The sequence below is a fragment of the Procambarus clarkii genome, unplaced genomic scaffold (assembly GCF_040958095.1).
Source record: "Procambarus clarkii isolate CNS0578487 unplaced genomic scaffold, FALCON_Pclarkii_2.0 HiC_scaffold_283, whole genome shotgun sequence".
In the NCBI taxonomy this organism is placed as follows: Eukaryota; Metazoa; Arthropoda; class Malacostraca; order Decapoda; family Cambaridae; genus Procambarus; species Procambarus clarkii.
The window spans coordinates 143,812-165,767 of record NW_027189316.1 but is presented as its reverse complement, the minus strand read 5'-3'; the positions used below and the strand labels follow the sequence as shown (position 1 = coordinate 165,767).

At 47.0% G+C, this 21,956-nt stretch overlaps 1 protein-coding gene across 1 annotated transcript; it reads left to right on the top strand.

Annotated features, from left to right (window-relative positions):
* Positions 1-10,941: 10,941 nt before the first annotated feature.
* LOC138361289 (small proline-rich protein 3-like) lies at positions 10,942-11,425 on the top strand. Its single transcript, XM_069320657.1, has 2 exons — positions 10,942-11,128; positions 11,223-11,425. The coding sequence occupies exons 1-2, from the start codon at positions 10,942-10,944 to the stop codon at positions 11,423-11,425; spliced, it is 390 nt and encodes a 129-aa protein (XP_069176758.1).
* Positions 11,426-21,956: the final 10,531 nt, after the last annotated feature.

The window sequence follows — 21,956 nt, the reverse complement described above, 5'->3', positions numbered from 1 at the left end:
ATGACACTATTGGTGGCGGCGTCACTCTGTTCATGACAGTATTGGTGGCGGCGTCACTCTGTTCCATAACACTATTTGTGCGGGTGTCACTCTGTTCATGACACTATTGGTCGCGGCGTCACTCTGTTCATGACACTATTGGTGTCGGTGTCACTCTGTTCATGACACTATTTGTGGCGGCGTCACTCTATTCATGGCACTATTGGTGTCGGTGTCACTCTGTTCATGACACTATTGGTGGCGGCGTCAATCTGTTCATGGCACTATTGGTGGCGGCGTCACTCTGTTCATGACACTATATGTGGCGGCTTCACTCTGTTCATGACACTATTGGTGACTGCGTCACCCTGTTCATGACACTATTGGTGGCGGCGTCACTCTCTTCATGACACTATTGGTGACAGCTTCACTCTCTTCATGACACTTATCTCTGCCGGCGTCACTCTGTTTGTGACTTAATTAATTGCAGCGTCACTCTACTCGTGACACCAGCGGTGGCGGCGTCACACTGTTCATGGCACTATTAGTGGCGGCGTATCTCTGTTTATGACACAAATAGTGACGATGTCACACTCTTAAAGACACCATCGGGGACATGGTTACTGTGTTAACGACACCAGTTTTGGCGCAGTCACGATCATTGACACAGGAGATAGCGGCATTACTCTCTTCACTGGAACAGTGGCAGTGTCCTCGCTTTCTCAAAGACTTCAGCGGCGTCACAGTCTTCATAACGCCAGTGATGGCGGCATCATTCTTGTCGTGACAACAGCTGCGGCGGTGTGTCTGTCTCTCTTCCTGGCACCATTGATGCTACCGTCAATCTCCTATTGACACCAGTGTTGGCGTGACAGAAGATGTAAGGATGCGACAATAGCGTTGATGGCGTGGCAATAGTGGAGGAGACGTGCCATCATTAGTGTCAACTTTAACATAAGAAGAGGCCGCCGACACATGACATTGCGAGGTCTAGACTAGGTCACGTGTGATTTGTTTCATATAAATTAACCTGATGAGGTGATAATTCCCAGTCATCGGCCAAACATTAGTGAGAACAGTCATCACTATAGTGTCAACAGTTTTATATTTAAGTGATATCCTACAGATATTTCAGTCATGACTACAGGTGAGCATTATTTATATTTATGTTAATTAAGAAGTGAATTTTGCCAACATTTAGTTATGTGGTTGATTGTTATTGCATATGTGTATATGTAACAGTAGGCATCCGTCAATCCCGTGGGGTTATGAAGTTGTGCCCTGGGTGTCTAGGTGTTGTAGTCTAGTTGGATGCAGCGCCTGCTGTGGCTGTGAAGGCCAACCCGAGAATGACAGTCTCGACTACAGCGAGCGCAAATAAACGCCGAAGCGGGTGCGTCTGACAGTGGTCGAGACCTTCTCTGAAATCTATTACCCTCCGCCTGCCTCTTTAGTTTATCCTCGAATTGCTGGAGTCCCTTTTGCACTTTACATCTCCAGGCAGATCTGTCCGCAGCTGCTGCCTCCCAAGTGTTGATGTCGATGTTCATCTGCTTGAGGTCCCGTTTGCAGGCATCTTTGAAACACAGCTGAGGTCTTCCGGTGGGTCTCCTTCCTGATGCCAGTTCTCCATACAAGAGGTCCTTTGGTATGCGGCCATCGACCATGCGTGTGACACGTCCCAGCCATCGCATGCGTCTCTGTTTCAGGAGAGTGAACATTGAAGGGACTCCTGTTCTTTCGAGTACAGTGTTGTTGGTGACGTGGTCTTTCCCCGTGATGTCAAGGATGCATCTCAGGTTCCGCATGTGAAAGGTATTAAGCCGTCTCTCCTGGCGAGAGCGCAGGGTCCAGGATTCCGAGCCGTAGAGAAGTGTACTCACCACACATGTCATGTAGACTTGTGCCTTGGTGTGTACTGTCAGTTTGGTATTTTCCCAAACGCGCTTTGTGAGCCTGGCCAGTGTTGTTGCGGCCTTCCCGATACGCCTGTTGAGCTCAGTGACCAGGGAAAGGGTGTCTGAGATTGTGGAACCCAGGTACACAAACTCGTGAACTGCCTCCAGCACATTGTCTGCTATATTTGTACAGGGTAGCTCATTGACATCTTGTCCCATCACCTGTGTCTTCTTCAGACTGATCGTCAGGCCGAATGCAGAACAAGCTGCGTCAAAGCGGTTGAGTAGCTCCTGCAGGCCTTCTGCTGTGTGTGTGGTGATCGCTGCGTCGTCGGCGAAGATGAACTTCCTTAGGATTCGCATCTGTACTTTTGTCTTTGCTCGGAGTCTGGATAGATTATAGAGCTTTCCATCAGATCTTGTACGGAGATAGATGCCTTCTGTGGTTGTTCCAAAGGCATCCTTGACGAGGATCGCGAAGAAGATGCCGAACAGGGTTGGAACAAGAACACACCCCTTTTTAACACCACTGTTAATGTTGAATGGTTCAGAACTTGAGCCGTCGTACACGACTGTCCCCTTCATGTCCTTGTGGAACGATTGTATCATGCTGAGTAGGATGGGTGGACAGCCAATTTTGGCCAAGATCTTGAAGAGTCCGTCCCTACTCACGAGGTCGAAGGCCTTTGTAAGGTCAATAAAGGCAATGTACAAGGCTTTTCTCTGCTCCCTGCACTTTTCTTGAAGCTGTCTCAGGGAGAACACCATGTCAGTGGTCGACCTCTCTGCTCGGAAACCACACTGTGACTCGGGGTACACTCTTTCGGCAAGAATCTGAAGCCTGACCAGACGACCCTAGCGAAGAGTTTGCCAACGACGCTGAGGAGGGATATGCCGCGATAGTTGTTTACATCGCTTCTGTCACCTTTATTTTTGTAGAGAGTGATGATGTTTGCATCTCTCATGTCTAGTGGCAACGAGCCCTCCCTCCAGCACTGGCACAGAAGTTCATGAAGCTCAGATTTAAGTGTTCCACGAGCGTACTTGTGAACTTCAGGAGGAATCCTGTCGTCTCCTGGGGCCTTCCCTGAGGAAAGTGAATCCACTGCTTTCTCAACTTCTTCCACAGTTGGTTCAAGATCAAGTTCTTCCATGATGGGCAGGCATTCAATTGCATCCAAAGCCTCTACGCTGACCAAGTTCTCTCTGGAGTGGAGTTCGGAGTAATGTTCCACCCAGCGATTCATCTGTTGATCACGGTCTTTAATGATCTCTCCAGTGGCTGACTTTAGAGGAGCCGTCCGGTTTTGTGTAGGGCCTGTTGCCTGTTTGATCTATTCGTACATGCCTCTTATGTTGCCGACAGTGGCCACAGTCTGGATGCTGGAACAGAGTCGAAGCCAGTAATCGTTAGCACAACGCCTCGCAGTTTGTTGAACTCTACTGCGGGCAGTACGGAGGGCCTGAAGGTTCCTTTCTGAGGGCAGGTTCTTGTACGATGAGAGAGCTCGTCTCTTTTCCTCTACGAGGGGTAACAGTTCCTCTGCACTGGCCTCCAACCAATCTGCTAACTTGTTCTGCCTCTTACCGAAGGTGGACATGGCAGTGTTGAAAATAGTGCCCCTGAGATGTAACCACCTCTCACTTGCGCTATCGCAGGATGGAACAGGAAGGGCATTTACCAGCGCTGCAGTGAATTCCTCCACCTTGTGAAGGTCACGGGTCTTGTTTACGTTAGTGCGTGGTCTTCCCTCCTTCTTTGCTCTGTGGATTTTCCGGGGCTGGAACTTTACTATGCAAACGACGAGAGAGTGGTCGGTGTCACAATCTGCGCTCTGGAAGCTGCGGGTCAGTTTGACATTTCTCAGATTGTTACGCCCCCTAAGCACCAGGTCGAGTTGGTGCCAATGCTTAGACTTGGGATGTCTCCAGGAAATCTTATGCTGGGGCTTGGTGTCGAAGAAGGAATTGGTGATGCAGAGATCATGACGGCAGCAGAACTCCAGGAGGCGCTGCCCACTCTTATTCATCTTCCCAAATCCAAACTGGCCCAGGCAGGAAGGCCAAGAGTTGTGATCCAACTCTTGCATTAAAATCTCCCAGGAGGAAGACTGGCTCTTGTTGAGCTATATCTCTGAGAGCTAGGCCGACGTCATCATAGAACTTGTCCTTCGCTTCGGTAGAGGAAGTCAGTGTTGGTGCATAGGCATTGATGAGGCTGACCATTCCTACTGCTGTATGAAGCTGAAGTTTGATGATCCTTGCAGACCCCTCCATAGGCGGTACTATGGACCCTAACAACCTGTTCCTGATGGCAAAGCCAACGCCATGCTCCCTTACCTCTTCTGGTGGTTTGCCCTGCCAGAAGTAGGTAAAGTCCTTCTCCCGTATGCTGCCGGTTGCGGGCAGACGTGTCTCCTGCAGGGCGACTATGTCCATCTGGAGCCTGCGCAGTTCATTGTTGATCACAGCTGTCTTGCGGGCGTCGTTCACTTCCAGTAGACTTTCCGAGAGACCCGGTGTCATGGTCCTTACATTCCATGTGCCCAGTTTGAGAGCTGGGTGGCTCTGTGTTTGTTTTCTTTTGCCTGGTGCATGGGTTGACGATCCGCTTATTGGATTGTGGCCTAAGCCCCACACACCCAGTGGAGCAGGCGGCCTGTGGCGGGACAGAACCTTCTTGGCTGGGGACTGCCCAGCTTGAGGCGGGCGGTAGCTGTCCTATGAAATCGGATGATTTCTCCCACCGACGGAAGCAACCCCTGGCGCCCTACTCTACGCCAATTGAGTGGCAGGCTTATCACCGGTAACTGTCACTTCCCGTGTTGAGCCATCGCCAAGGCAACGCTGGAGTATCCTCTCCAGGGCACAGGCCTGGGCAGTAATTATGGAGGATCAGCTGTTGCCCATGCAGAAGATCCACCCTCTCCACGCCACCGATGTGATCCAAGGGAAGGGCAGGCGCCGATATGCTTGGCACAAGTGTCGTCGCAGGAGTTGCCAGAATGTAGCTGTAAACAGCTGCAAACTGCCTTAGGGACTCCGACTCCGGATTTTTCCTCAGGGTTGACTCCCGAAGTCTTTCCCATGAGTGGGTTTAGCCACAAGACAGCAGAGGGTTGAACTCGGGGTTTTCCTTCCCCTCGATGAGCTGCCTTTCCAGGCTAACGAGATCCATCTGCACGAAGCAATTGGTTTTAAGGCGGCAGAGATCTGCCTTCGCCCGTTCTCCTGTTGGTAGAAGCAGTTCCGCCAGACCTAGGGGCTAAGCCACACGTGCAGGCCAGGAGCTGGACTTGGTTGTCAGAGGCTATTTGAGACACAAGCCATCAAGGGCACTTTACAGGCTGTGGGAGCTTATCTCTAGCGGAGTCTTGAGGTGGGTAGAATTCTACCCACCTCAAGACTCAGCTCCAATATAGAAGCATCAAGAAATATGGACCAATAGGCTTTCTACAAACACTTCTATTCAATATCCATTGTTTCGTGTTCTGTCTTGTGTTGATGAAATTAACACCCTATTAATACCATCTTGTTCTGTCTTGTGTTGATGAAATTAATACCCTATTAATGCCACATCTTGTTCTGTCTTGTGTTAATGCCACATCACCCCTTCCACCTCACTCAAAGGTAGATATAAAATCGGAGATGCGTAAGTTCTATTCAGTTGTGTATTTGTGAACTAAAGTCTTTGAAAATGTAATAAGTTTTACGAAACGCGCTCGTGTCGCGTCAGACTAGAAATAAAAATGAATTTTGGAGAATTGATTTTTGATTTACCTCCAACAGTGAAAAGAAATGTACGAAAGATTGAGAAAATTCGTGTTAGAATTATTAATCTTACTTTTTCGGTCATATTTAATAATATATATATATATATATATATATATATATATATATATATATATATATATATATATATATATATATATATATATATATATATATATATATATATATATATGTATATATATATATATATATATATATATATATATATATATATATATATATATATATATATATATATATATATATATATATATATGTCGTACCTAGTAACCAGAACGCACTTCTCAGCCTACTATGCAAGGTTCGATTTGCATAATAAGCCAAGTTTTAATGAATTAATGTTTTTTCGACTACCTAACCTACCTAACCTAACCTAACCTAACTTTTTCGGCTACCTAACCTAACCTAACCTATAAAGAGAGGTTAGGTTAGGTTAGGTAGGGTTGGTTAGGTTCGGTCATATATCTATGTTAATTTTAACTCCAATAAAAAAAAATTGACCTCATACATAATGAAATGGGTAGCTTTATCATTTCATAAAACAAAAATTAGAGAAAATATATTAATTCAGGAAAACTTGGCTTATTAGGCAAATCGGGCCTTGCATAGTAGGTTGAGAAGTGCGTTCTGGCTACTAGGTACGACATTATATATATATATATATATATATATATATATATATATATATATATATATATATATATATATATATATATATGTCGTACCTAATAGCCAGAATGCACTTCTCAGCCTACTATGCAAGGCCCGATTTGCCTAATAAGCCAAGTTTTCATGAATTAATTGTTTTTCGGCAACCTAACCTACCTAACCTAACCTAACCTAACTTTTTCGGCTACCTAACCTAACCTAACCTATAAAGATAGGTTAGGTTAGGTTAGGTAGGGTTGGTTAGGTTCGGTCATATATCTACGTTAATTTTAACTCCAATAAAAAAAAAATTACCTCATACATAATGAAATGGGTAGCTTTATCTTTTCATAAGAAAAAAATTAGAGAAAATATAATAATTCAGGAAAACTTGGCTTACTAGACAAATCGGGCCTTGCATAGTAGGCTGAGAAGTGCGTTCTGGCTACTAGGTACGACATATATATATATATATATATATATATATATATATATATATATATATATATATATATATATATATATATATATATATATATATATATGCGAACAAGCCTGAATGGTCCCCAGGACAATATGCAACTGAAAACTCACACCCCAGAAGTGACTCGAACCCATACTCCCAGGAGCAACGCAACTGGTATGTACAAGACGCCTTAATCCACTTGACCATCACGACCGACAAAATGAGGTGATAGCCGAGGCTATTTGAACCACCCCACCGCCGGCACTCGGATAGTAATCTTGGGCATAGCATTTTACCAAATCACCTCATTCTTTGGGGCACACGTGAGGAACACAAATGCGAACAAGCCTGAATGGTCCCCAGGACAATATGCAACTTCTGGGGTGTGAGTTTTCAGTTGCATATTGTCCTGGGGACCATTCAGGCTTGTTCGCATTTGTGTTCCTCACGTGTGCCCCAAAGAATGAGGTGATTTGGTAAAATGCTATGCCCAAGATTACTATCCGAGTGCCGGCGGTGGGGTGGTTCAAATAGCCTCGGCTATCACCTCATTATGTCCGGTCGTGATGGTCAAGTGGATTAAGGCGTCTTGTACATACCAGTTGCGTTGCTCCTGGGAGTATGGGTTCGAGTCAGTTCTGGGGTGTGAGTTTTCAGTTATATATATATATATATATATATATATATATATATATATATATATATATATATATATATATATATATATTTATATATATATATATATATATATATATATATATATATATATATATATATATATATATATATATATATATATATATATATATATATATAATATGTGTGTGTGTGTGTGTGTAAAGTTGATATAATAATTCACTAATTATTTTTGTTTCACTAATGACAGCATGGTCTGGGTGTCTGAAATTTTAAGTTTTGTTAACAAATCAACAATCTGTATTTATATTTCAGAAGTTATTATTTAATTTTGGAATATTTGCAATTCAATTTACAATTATTTTTGTGAGAAAATAAGTAGGATCCAAGAGAAGGATTAGAATCCTTTTACTCCCAGGCAACGCATTGGACCACAACTCAACGACGTGATCAAAGCCGTGGGAATCCTCCTCGTGGCTCCTATCTTCTCTGGATCATCACGTTAATATGGTTTTATTTGTTATAAATAAATTATACTGTTTTGGTTAAAAAAAATAAACAAAGGATGTTGTCTAATAAATTAATGGTAAACAGGAGGCGGCAACAACAACCAATGCAGAGGGTACAAGTCTCAGTTGACGAAGCACTTGGTCGACATCATTGCTTCAGCTCCTTTGGGTAAGTGCAAATTATTCTTTTGAATTATTTTTTTCTGAACTTACTATAGATAGGCAAGTTAATTATGAGGAGTGAGCACAAACTCGTGTTACTTTTATGTACTTGGGAAAGATACAAGGAAAACAAGCTTGGACATGAGAATGGAGGGAAGAAACGATGGCCAACCACTTGAACCATTGGGGGATCGAACGTCAACCTTACAAAGAGCGGAGTCACCTCTCTACTCACCTGTCTTTGGCATAGTAGCAGTAGAGGTAAACATATTAGGGATAAATTAACAATTAGCAATGACTACAGAACTCATTTACCAGCATACTCTTTGATGAAGTTTATTAAAGACTAATGTGTATTGTATAAGACATAAAGTTATAATTCGTTGGTTGGAGTGTGGTTGTTACTCTTGTTTTACCAGAGTAATGACCTAAACTAACACACTACTTACTAATCTTAACAAGAGTTATGATTAGTAACATTTTAACATTTAGTGAGTAACATCTTAAAACTTAACCATATACAATTATAATTTCATGAGGTAATAATAATCCTGAACGAAGTATACCTTGTTAAGAAGGGTTCACGTAGTCACTTTACATGACAGCAGGAATATACTGACAGAACTCTCGGAATGTTTACACTTAGACCTTCTGAGTGACAAATTAATTAGACTGTTTAGACACCTGTAAGTAAAGAGTGTGTGCTGAGCAAGGAGTGTTGTCCCGTTTGTTCTTGTAGGAATTCTTTATTGCTGTGTGAACGACCACGGGAATTAATAGTACAGAATATGGGTTTATACAAGAACGATATTTACAGGTTGTGTGTCTACACATGAGGCAGTGAATGAGCTCATGAAACGGTCGCCCTCCTGCATAAGAGACGTGCCTTTATCTCGTGTGAGGAAGCGAGTTGGAGACCTGCTTCACCGCAGTCGTCTCATCATAGCTGCTCCAGAAACCTTCAACCAAGGATTCCGACGACGTTTCGTCTGGCTTTTCCACATGCTGCAGCCTCCCACAAGTCCAACAGCAGCAGGCACCTCTTCCTGCTGCCTCCACAAGTCAACAGCAGCAGGCACCTCCTTCTGCTGCCTCCACAAGTCAACAGCAGCAGGTACCTCCTTTGCTGCCTCCACAAGTCAACAGCAGCAGGCACCTCTTCCTGCTCGACATCCAGCGTTCAACAAGTAAGTCAATTACCAAAAGTATTTCTTAATGATGAATATAAGTTTCTAGAATGTAACTGTTAACTGTATTGTTATCAGCTTTCCATAGATCTTGACTGCTTATGTTGAATATATTTCTCTGTAAATATGTTGAATCGTGACCAGGTACAAGTTCTCTACATTCTTCGTAACGATACTTTCAGACCAAGCAGGATATTGAATGTACCTCCCAGCCTGTCTCAAGTGTTCACATCACCGCCGCCGCCTACCACTGGCCCGTCTCACCTGTCTACACCGGCTCCGCCTACTACTGGACCGTCTCACCTGTCTACACCGGCTCCGCCTACTACTAGACCGTCTCACCTGTCTACACCGGCTCCGCCTACTACTGGACCGTCTCACCTGTCTACACCGGCTCCGCCTACCACTGGCCCGTCTCACCTGTCTACACCGGCTCTGCCTACCACTGGCCCGTCTCACCTGTCTACACCGTCGCCGCCTACTACTGGACCGTCTCACCTGTCTACACCGGCTCCGCCTACTACTGGACCGTCTCACCTGTCTACACCGGCTCCGCCTACTACTAGACCGTCACAAGTGTCCACACTGGGGCCGTTAACAAGTTGGCCTGCCGTCCCTCGTCAACCTCCCCCAGCCATCCACAATCAACTCAGACAAATATTACCTAAGCCTCCTGTCCCCTCTACCCAACCCAAAAGGCCCAAGTACAACACGTTAGTATTATCTCCTTCTTCCCATACACCGGGACCTCCCACTCACTATACAACAGTGGCTCTCACCAATCAAACACAAGCACCACAAACTATATTACGCCATTACTACCCATACATTATAAAACACTGGCTTCCCCCCAGTATACAGCGATGATCAACACCGACTATACACAAGTGCCCCACGCCTACCATACCTCAGTGACCCCCACACACTATACACCATCTTCATCCGTTCACTATACTGCAGTGCATGCACCGGTCCCTCCAATCCAGCACACGCCAGTGCCTCCCTTCCAGCATACACCGGTGCCTCCCTTCCAGCATACACCAGTGACTCCCTTCCAGCATACACCGGTGCCTCCCTTCCAGCATACACCCGGTGACTCCCTTCCAGCATACACCAGTAACTCCCTTCCAGCATACACCAGTAACTCCCTTGCCAGCATACACCGGTGCCTCCCTTCAGCATACACCGATGCCTCCCTTCCAGCATACACCGATGCCTCCCTTCAGCATACACCGATGCCTCCCTTCCAGCATACACCGGTGCCTGCCATCCATCATTCAACAGGGCCTCCGGTCCAGTACACTGTAGTGCCTCAGGTTCTGCTACACACCTGTGTCACAAGCTAAATATTCATCAGTTAATCATGACCAACATAAGCCAGAGCTCCCCGCCAGCGTTATGACAGTGCCAAAAGTACATCATATGACAGTGCCTCAAGAACGCAATATTAGAGTGCCTCAAGAAACGCAATATGACAGTGCCTCAAGAACGCAATATTAGAGTGCCTCAGGAACGCAATATGACAGTGCCTCAGGAACGCAATATTAGAGTGCCTCAAGAACGCAATATTAGAGTGCCTCCACGAACGCAATATTAGAGTGCCTCAAGAACGCAATATTAGAGTGCCTCAAGAACGCAATATTAGAGTGCCTCAAGAACGCAATATGACAGTGCGTCAAGAACGCAATATTAGAGTGCCTCAAGAACGCAATATTAGAGTGCCTCAAGAACGCAATATTAGAGTGCCTCAAGAACGCAATATGACAGTGCCTCAAGAATGCCATATAGCAATACCTCACGAGCCCCACATGACAGTGCCAACAGAGCCCTACGTGGACAGGTTTCTCAAAAGTCCCACATGACAGTGCCCCAAAATTTCCAAATGACAGTGCCTCAAGAGCCTTACATGACAGTGCCTAAAAATACGCACTTGATCGTGTCTCAGGATCACCAAATGACGGTGCCTCAAGAGCCCCAAATGAGAGTGCCTCAAGAGCCCCAAACGACAATGCTCAAGAGCTTCACATGGCAGTGCCACAAGAGCTCCACATGACAGTGGATCAAGAGCCCCACATGACAGTGCCCCATGAGGTCCACATGACAGTGCCACAAGAGCTCCACATGACAGTGGATCAAGAGCCCACATGACAGTGCCCCCATGGAGGTCCACATGACAGTGGATCAAGAGCCCCACATGACAGTGCCCCATGAGGTCCACATGACAGTGGATCAAGAGCCCCACATGACAGTGCCCCATGAGGTCCACATGACAGTGGATCAAGAGCCCCACATGACAGTGCCACAAGAGCTCCACATAACAGTGCCACAAGAGCCCCAAATGACGGTGCCTCAAGAGCCCCAAATGACGGTGTCTCAAGAGCCCCCAAATGACAGTAACTCAAGAGCTCCACATGAGAGTCCCTCATGAACACAATAAGACAGTGCCTAACCCACCCCGAAGACTAAAGCCATACTCACGTTGTGCACCGAAGGCTTCCGTCAATCACTCAACAATGGTTCCCGTCCACTGTTCACCGGCGACTCCTGTCCGCCATTCACAAGGGGCGTCTGTCAACCGTACGCCAGTGCCTCCTGTCCACTATACAAATGTTCCACACGTCCAGTATAGGCCAGTATCAGCTGTCCAGTATCCAGAAGTGTCTTATGTTCAGTCTATGCGAGTACCAGCCGTCCACGATGCAGAAGTGCCACCCGTCCACTCTACGACAGTGCCTCTTACTCAAAAGAGAGAATTGCCTCCCGTCCACTGTATGGTAGAGCCTCGAGCTCAAAATACAGAAGTGTCGCCCGTCACTCAGAGACAGTGTCTCCTTCTAAGCATACAGATGTGCTATCCGTCCACACTAGGACAGTGTCTCCAGTCCAAAATACAGAAGTGCCACCCGTCCACTATTGGACAGTGTCTCCTGCCAAGAATACGGAAGTGTCACCCGTCCACTCAAAAAACAGTGTCTGCTGCCAAGAATAGGGAAGTGTCACCCGTCCACTCTAGAGCAGTGCCACCTGTCCACTATAGAGAAGCGTCATCCACCCACAACTCACACAACACCTATAACACCAATAACACACCACAACACCCACCACGCATCTACAACACCCATAACACCCACAACACTAGCTGAAGAACATGAAGGCTCGATCATGGAAGCTGAGATAATGAGAGGTGGTCGTATTGAACCATGGTTCGTGTCCCATCTCTTGCTTAACTCCGAAAATCTTGATCAATACTGCAGTGATTGACAGTGATTAATCTCGATCTTTTTGGTTATCAAAAAGCAGTGTCCACAATTCAGAAAGTTCAGACACAAAGCAATCTTCAGCTATCATGCTTCCTTGTTTCATTAGTGAAGACGCCTTCATTGTCTTATAAATATTAGGTTTGGCAAAAATGCTGAAATAACAGACAGTTGTAGTGATTTGTAGACTCACCGCTGTAGTGTTAATTTCTTCCCTGAAATTCATTTAAGAAAATTAATATAAATATTAATTTCATATTTAAGAAATTATGGGGTTACTGTTAATGTAACGTCCGGCCGTGGCCCTCACACTTCAGTTGCTTTATACCACCCCCAATGTGTTCTCTGGTGTGTTGTGGTGACTCAAGTGAGGCTCCGAGTCCCAGGATCTCCGCTACTCCTGACGGTGTCAGCACCCGACCTTCTGTACATGTCAAAACTGTTAAAATATAACAGTTTTCTACTAAATAAACTTTATGCTAAAATTCTAATTTTTTGTGTGTGAATGTGTTGTGGTGGTGCAAGATGTCGGTGGCTCGGAACATAAATTTTTGCTCTTCAGAATAATTAGTCGTGAACAATTATATTTGTCTCTCCTTGTTGCCGTGCCAACCTCTGCCCCGGCGATGTCCGTCCTGCAGGAGACGATCTCAAAAGCAGACAACCTCAGTGGCATACGATCTCAGAGGCAAATGCCAGGTAGACGATCTCAGAGGCAGACGACCTCAGAGGAAGACGACCTAGAGGCGGACGACCTCAGAGGTAACGACCTCAAAGACTGACGTCCACAGAGGCAGACGATCTCAGAGGCTGACAACTTTAGAGGCAGATGATTTCAGAGGCAGACGACTTCAGAGGCGGACGACCCTAGAAGCAGACGACCTTAAAGGTTAACCTCCTGAAAGGCTGACGAGCTCAGAGGTAGACGACCTCAGATCAAGACGACATAAGCATTGTTACGGTTGCCCTCTCCTATTTCTTTCGTTTTGCCGGCTTAAAGAGTCATATCAGCTCTCCCTACTGACTCTCTGAGGTTCAGGGAGTCTAATGGTATATGTGGCGACCAGACCGGCTGCCATTTAATGGAAGGAGGTTATATTATAAGTTGTAAATAAAGGAAAATTGGCGCCCTGTTATAAAATGAAACAGTATCCCCTACGGCAGATATGACCTTTTGGAAGGGAGACAAGCCGATCGCGGATTGGCCGACGTAGGTCGCGGGCGACAAATCAGGGCCCGCCATGACGTCATCGAGTGCCCCGGGCGGCGCCAACGTCAGAGTTGATCTGACCTGGGAAGCGACAGGACGCGCCTCGGTCTGCTCTCAAGGATTGGAGGCTCTGCAAGCCTTGTTCAGTGGATTGAGCTGGCCTTCGCAGCCCATCACAGTTATTGGAGACCCTGCGCTTCTGGGAAGCCAAAGAGGAACCAAGTTCAGTGAGCAGAGAAGTGCCAAACTTGGAAAATAGTCGGCGACGACGCTGGGCGGCGCCGCTGGCTGGACGTTGAGGTCTGGAAGGTGGGGCGAGCAAGCCTGCTGGACTGGGTCACATCCACTGAGAATCTTGGAAGGACGACACCGTGCCTAGGACAAGGAGCGACGCCCTGTGGGAGAGGCGAGTGTGGGGAAAAATAGTGATTAGCTCAGCGCCCATCGATGAACCAGGATTGGGGCAGCTGAATCTCAGGGATTGGAACGGCGACGACGCGAAGGCTTCACGACACCTGAGGACCTGTGGAACGTCCTGGATCGTCGAGGATCGACCCAAGGAAGCGTGGGAACCTCACACCATCGAGGGACAGGCGTCGTGAGCCAGGAGTGTAAGGTAGATCATTTTTCCCTCCCATTACCCCTTGTATGAGTAGGCTAGTTAGGCCACAATATTTACTTGTGTATGTGGCAGCAAGACTTTATTACTTTAATAGTAGAGTAGGCTGCAAGCAGCTTGTGTCCAGGACTGTCAGAGAGGACAGTGTGTATGGATGGCAGGACAGTGAAGAAGAGGTGCCGACGTGGTGAAGAGGCCCTCCTGTGAGAGTGTGAGACTCCTGTCTTCCTGCCCAGTTGAAGGAGTGTTGGAGGTCGTGGGAAGAGGCTGACGATCTCCAGGCTCATTATCCATATTCCACATTCATGTATTACTTGTGATTGTGTGTGTGCGTTCATGTAATTTGCATCAGTAAATCCACACATTTTATTACTGTGTTTGAGTGTGCCTCCATTGATAATTCTCTATGAGCATACATTTCTGGCTACAAACATATATAATACACCCACTGAACTGCATTGCTGGGGTGCAGATATAATAACCCAGCTGGCGACCTTGCTAAGAGGAAGATAGAGAAGACAGGCGGGAAAGGAGTTCCTGCAACCTTTTTTTGTCTGGCAGGCAAGACTCAGGGAGGTTATGGTTATAGGTAAGCCTGAGTCTTCCTTCACTCCCCCACGGGTCTAGGCCGGAACTGTTAACAGCAGTTTCCCCGTGTTTGACTGAAGGGCTTCCAGGGTGAATCAGTGGCACCCCTTTGTGGTGGAAGCAAAGACCTGCGGAGGTGGGCATTGTTGGTCCTCTCTTGTGTGACCAAGGAGACTCCGGTGAATCCAGGGAGTCGGAGGGGCTGAGTATTTGGGCTTTGAGCCCCTAGCAGGTTAGCAGAGCCCCGGACCGCCCACCCCCACGTGACAAGAGAACTGGCGACCTTGCCAGGATTCGAACCCCAGTAGCCAAGAACTGGGAACCTCGCCAGGAAGCGTGGAGCAAGCTACAGTGTGGACCAAATTTCAAGACAAGTGTTGCCAGGGTACTAATACAGTGTGGCCAGTGAATTCGGTGGTACTGTTACTCAACCGGCTAAGGGACTGAAACGGTGAAATTAGTGCCTACTAACTTGTCTGTGCTGTCGTGTATGCTCAATGATATAGAGATGGAGGAAGACAAAGTAAAGAAATTTATTGACACAAGGGACGAGAGAATTTTGGAGAGTGTACCAAGGCCCAGCTCCAACAAGTGGCAAACCACTTTGGGATCAGGTTGAGGACGACTAAGGTAGCGGAGCGAAGGATAGAGATCATGGCACAGCTCACAGCTCGAGAGGAAGCGACGGGAGAGGAGCCATCTCAAGAGGAGCCGTCCCGAGGAGAGCCGTCGCAAGGTGAACCGTCCCGACTAGGGCCTCCCCAAGCGCCTACCAGTGTGGAGAGAATTCACAGTGAACATGGGAGCAGTGGAAGGTCCAGCTGTAGTAAGAGGAGCCTGCAACTGGAAATAATGAAGATGCAACTGGAAGCCCAGCTGCGACGAGAGGAGAGAGAAGCGCAAATGCAGCGAGAGGAACGTGCGGCTGAGCTGCAGCGAGAGGAACGTGCGGCTGAGCTGCAGCGAGAGGAACGTGCGGCTGAGCTGCAGCGAGAGGAACGTGCGGCTGAGCTGCAGCGAGAGGAACGTGCGGCTGAGCTGCAGCGAGAGGAACGTGCGGCTGAGCTGCAGCGAGAGGAGCGAGAAGCTCGGCTGCAGCGGGAAGAAGGAGAGAGACAACTGCGACTGGAGGAGATAAGGGCAAAGAAAGAAGTCGAATTGCGTCGCGTTGAACGTGGTCTGCCCCACTACCTGCACGGCGGGATGACCTCAAGGTAAGGGAACGTGACTTACCTACGTTCGAACCACAAGAAGCTGAGGCGTTCTTCGAACACTTTGAACGGATAGCAACTCTGAAGGAGTGGCCGGAAGATGATTGGGCTGCTCTGGTCCAGGGCAGATTGACTGGTGAGGCCCGGGAAGCCTATAACATGCTGGACCTAGAGGAGTGTACTAGTTATGACGCGATTAAGAATGCGGTTCTCCACTCATTCCGGTGACTCCGGAGATGTACCGGAAGCGGTTCAGAGAGTGTACAAGAGCGTCGGGAAAGACTTACGCCGAGACCGCCAGGGATATGGAACGGAAATTCCTACGATGGTTGAAGGCGGAGGAAGCGGAGTCGGTGGATGATGTTAAACGACTGATAGTGATGGAGAAGTTCATGTCGGTGCTCCATCCTGAGTTGCGAGTAAGGGTGAGAGAAGCAGGTATTAAGGACCTGAAGGCTGTAGCGGATCGAGCCGACATGCTGGAGGAGGCACTACATATCAGGAGGGAGGGGCCGCCCAGACACTCGCCTTACCCCAGGTCGGGAGGGAACTTTAGGAGTTCAGGAGGAGCGAGGACGGGTGGGGACTCTCCCAAGAGTAGTGTGCCCGATGAAGTAACGTGGTTCAAGAGCTCAAGAGACGCGGGGAGGAAGCCCCAAGCGTGAGCAGTGGACCTAACTCGGGAGCAAGTGCTGCAGTCCCGGATACGACGACAAGGAGTCCAAGGAGGACACAGGGGACGTCTGCAAGTGGTACCGCCAGAGTGACTAGCGAGTGGCCGCCCAGGGGAGGCAGCCGATGCTACAACTGTGGCGTGAGAGGACATTATGCCCGCGAGTGTGAGGAGCACCAAAGGAATGTAGGATTAATGTTGGAAGAGGAGAGAGTGTTTGTTCACACCCCATATTATAGTGGACCCAACGTGAATGGTTGGGAAATGAAGTTGGGTGAACATCCCTTCGTTTTCGAGGCCAACGTGAAGTTTGGAAAGTCAGACCCAGTGGAGGTTGCCGTGCTTCGAGATACGGGTGCTGACATAAGTATGGTGACCAGGAGTATTCTCCCCAAGGAATTTAATGATTCACCTGTGGGAGTGGTGAGGATACGCAGTGTGGGGGAGGAATACAGGTTGCCACTTCACGAAGTACAGCTGATTGCCGACTGCGGAGTCGAGAAAGCTATAGTAGCTGTAGCCCCTAAGTTACCCCTAGAGCATGTACAGATGGTGCTGGGTAATGACCTCGGAGGAGGCAGGATACAACCCGATTGGGCCAGGAGTGCCTATGTTGCAAGCAGCGGTACAACCCTGCCAGGTGAGGTATCGGTCGTTCCAGATGATAGAGAGGAAGCCGACTTCGCCAGGGAAACGTCGCCAGAGACGACGACAACGAGGGCGAGAGTGCAGAGAGGTCGTCGGAGGTAGTGGAAAACCCCGACGAAGCCTCCGACTAAGCCTGATGATGCGTGTGGAGGAGTGGCGAGGAGCAGCTGTACAAACGCCTGGGGCGGTGAAGAGGCTGCAGACCGCACTCCCTCCATACAGAAACGTGAATAAAGTAAGCTCAGTGGATGAGCGAACGGCGGTGAGGGCAGAGTGGAGGAGCCACGACGCAGTGCACCCTATGCCAGCCAGATGAATAGTGGTAGGTGCAAGATGAACCACCGTGGTGAGGTGAGCCACAGGAGGTGGAAGAGCCCAACCACGAACCGAAGAAGACGTCTGCAGGGAAGAAAATCTCATGGAGGAGTGAAGATGTTCGTCGGGAACGAAGGAGCGAGTGGTATAGGAAAGGCAATACGAAGAAAGCAGGGAATAGGTACACCCAGGGTAGGCGCCAGCCTAACCAGAGGGGCATTGGGCCATCGCAAAAGCCTAGTGTGGAAGAGAGGAAGCTGCTGGATGGAGTACAGGTTACAAGTGCCACTGTGAGGAGACAACGCACCTACGGGAGAAGAGGAACCGAGAAGAGAGAAGATTGGCGAAGAGAGATCATGAGAGGAAACATGGAGTACCTGTAGGACGCAGTGGAAATGCAAGACTATCTCGGAGTGCACGACGCGGTGGAGGCGCTGCATGCACTGAATCTTACAGTGGTAACGAGCCGTGGGAGTACACTCGTAGCCACGGAGAGAGGATTTCTTGTAGGTGTTCAGGGAACACCCATCACACCCGGTCCTATGCGAGGTGGAGATATAATGAGACAAGTGACTGGCAAAGTGGTATGAGCCACGTCACCAACTGGAGGAGTGACACTTCAGGAACGGAGGGAGCAAGAGTATAGGTTGCCCTCTTGAGTGCTGCTCTTCCGATATGACTCTTATTTTAAGGGGAGGGGTATGTTACGGTGCCCTCTCCTATTTCTTTCGTTTGCCGGCTTAAAGAGTCATATCAGCTCTCCCTACTGACTCTCTGAGGTTCAGGGAGTCTAATGGTATATGTGGCGACCAGACCGGCTGCCATTTGGAAGGAGGTTATATTATAAGTTGTAAATAAAGGAAAATTGGCGCCCTGTTATAAAATGAAACAGTATCCCCTACGGCAGATATGACCTTTTGGAAGGGAGACAAGCCGATCGCGGATTGGCCGACGTAGGTCGCGGGCGACAAATCAGGGCCCGCCATGACGTCACCGAGTGCCCCGGGCGGCGCCAACGTCAGAGTTGATCTGACCTGGAAGCGACAGGACGCGCCTCGGTCTGCTCTCAAGGATTGGAGGCTCTGCAAGCCTTGTTCAGTGGATTGAGCTGGCCTTCGCAGCCCATCACAGTTATTGGAGACCCTGCGCTTCTGGGAAGCCAAAGAGGAACCAAGTTCAGTGAGCAGAGAAGTGCCAAACTTGGAAAATAGTCGGCGACGACGCTGGGCGGCGCCGCTGGCTGGACGTTGAGGTCTGGAAGGTGGGCGAGCAAGCCCAGCTGTGACTGGGGTCACATCCACTGAGAATCTTGGAAGGACGACACCGTGCCTAGGACAAGGAGCGACGCCCTGTGGGAGAGGCGAGTGTGGGGAAAAATAGTGATTAGCTCAGCGCCCATCGATGAACCAGGATTGGGGCAGCTGAATCTCAGGGATTGGAACGGCGACGACGCGAAGGCTTCACGACACCTGAGGACCTGTGGAACGTGGATCGTCGAGGATCGACCCAAGGAAGCGTGGGAACCTCACACCATCGAGGGACAGGCGTCGTGAGCCAGGAGTGTAAGGTAGATCATTTTTCCCTCCCATTACCCCTTGTATGAGTAGGCTAGTAGGCCACAATATTTACTTGTGTATGTGGCAGCAAGACTTTATTACTTTAATAGTAGAGTAGGCTGCAAAGCAGCTTGTGTCCAGGACTGTCAGAGAGGACAGTGTGTATGGATGGCAGGACAGTGAAGAAGAGTGCCGACGTGGTGAAGAGGCCCTCCTGTGAGAGTGTGAGACTCCTGTCTTCCTGCCCAGTTGAAGGAGTGTTGGATGGTCGTGGGAAGAGGCTGACGATCTCCAGGCTCATTATCCATATTCCACATTCATGTATTACTTGTGATTGTGTGTGTGCGTTCATGTAATTTGCATCAGTAAATCCACACATTTTATTACTGTGTTTGAGTGTGCCTCCATTTATGATAATTCTCTATGAGCATACATTTCTGGCTACAAACATATATAATACACCCACTGAACTGCATTGCTGGGGTGCAGATATAATAACCCAGCTGGCGACCTTGCTAAGAGGAAGATAGAGAAGACAGGCGGGAAAGGAGTTCCTGCAACCTTTTTTTGTCTGGCAGGCAAGACTCAGGGAGGTTATGGTTATAGGTAAGCCTGAGTCTTCCTTCACTCCCCCACGGGTCTAGGCCGGAACTGTTAACAGCAGTTTCCCCGTGTTTGACTGAAGGGCTTCCAGGGTGAATCAGTGGCACCCCTTTGTGGTGGAAGCAAAGACCTGCGGAGGTGGGCATTGTTGGTCCTCTCTTGTGTGACCAAGGAGACTCCGGTGAATCCAGGGAGTCGGAGGGGCTGAGTATTTGGGCTTTTGAGCCCTAGCAGTTAAGTGTTAGCGGAGCCCCGGACCGCCCACCCCCACGTGACAGCATCCATCACCTTCCATCCTTGCACAACCAGCTCGCCAATAAAATTTATATATTTTTGTATAACTTTAAATATATTCGGTATTAATATTACAATTAGTAAAGATTTAAAAAATAAAATGTTTTTCATTAGTTATTTCCAACTATTGACTGATGAATTGAACTAAAGATAACAGGAAAACATTTAGTAATACATTGTTAGATGCGTCTTGATTACTTTAACACTGTTGAACCTTTGTTATCCTAAAGTAAATATTACCCATGTCAGTACTATCTTTATTATTATTATTATTATTATTTTTATTATATACTAAGAAAATATACATTGGTCATTTTACACAGTATACAAAAACACCCCTGATTGTATTATGACTGCTTATATATTCTTCTTTTCCATTTATGTGTCAGTCTCCAGATTCTCATGTCAGTCTCTCCAGATTCTTGTGTCAGTTACTCCTGATTCTTGGGTCAGTCGCTCCAGATTATTGTGTCAGTCTCTCCCAGTTCTTGTGTTTGTCTTTTCGTATTCTTGTGTCAGTCTCTCCCACGGACTTTATCTAAATTTACATTAGTTAAACTCTAGGTCTAAGATTGCCATTACATTAATAAACAAATGTGTTGAAACTTAACAACATCGGATATTTTAAATGGCTTAAAAAAATCTAGCCAAAACTGAAACATATCAGACTTAAAACAAATTAAGTTGATACAAGTTTGGAAGTAGGCTGGATATATACTGAAAGCGGTTGGGTGAGAACCCAGTACTAACCAGTAATTTGGCCTTCTCGGGGCTACTTTATTCTTGTGTTGTAGTGTCTGAGTAATAAATTCTCTCTATATATATGAGTAAGAGAAAGGGGTGGAGTGTTTCTATATATGATTGAGAGGGAATTAATTGTTCAGATATATAGGTGAAAGGGGATAGATTTTAAAGATATAAAGATAAGGTGGGATATATTTTAAATGTATATAGACGAGAGGGAAAGAATTATATAGATATAAGAGAGAGAGGAAGATGATTATACAGATATATAGATGAGAGGGGATATGGGTGAGAGTACTTAGATTGTATAGACATTTGAGTGAAAGGGCATGGTTTGATCACATATGGGAGAGAGGGGGATAGTTACACAAATATTTGAGAGATGAAATGCATTGTATAGATACATTGGCGAAAAGGAGTGCATTGTACAGATAGTATGGGTGAGAGAGGAATAGACTATACAGATATATGGGTGAGAGGAGGATGGACTGTACAGATATATGGGTGAGAGGGGATGGATTGCACCGATGTATGGGTGAGAGGGGGATGGATTGTACAGATATATGGGTGAGAGAGGGATGGATTGTGTAGATATATAGGGTGAGAGGGGATGGATTGTACATATATATATATATATATATATATATATATATATATATATATATATATATATATATATATAATATATATTATATATATATATATATATATATATATATATATATATATATATAGATGAGAGAGGATAGATTGTACAGATATATAATTGAGAGAGGATGGATTGGACAGATGTTTGGGTGATAGGGGATGAATTGTACATATATATGTACTCACCTATTTGTGCTTGCAGGAGTTGAGCTGCCTAATGCATTCCATCTGTTAACTACTCTGACACTGAAAAAGTTCTTTCTAACGTCCCTGTGGCTCATTTGGGCACTCAGTTTCCACCTGTGTTCCCTTG

Bases quoted from the DNA above. Each gene is read 5' to 3' on its own strand.
- LOC138361289 (XM_069320657.1), top strand. From the start codon at position 10,942: ATGACAGTGCGTCAAGAACGCAATATTAGAGTGCCTCAAGAACGCAAT. The intron at 11,129-11,222 runs GTCCCACATGAC...ATCGTGTCTCAG, and splicing joins CGTGGACAGGTTTCTCAAAA to GATCACCAAATGACGGTGCC.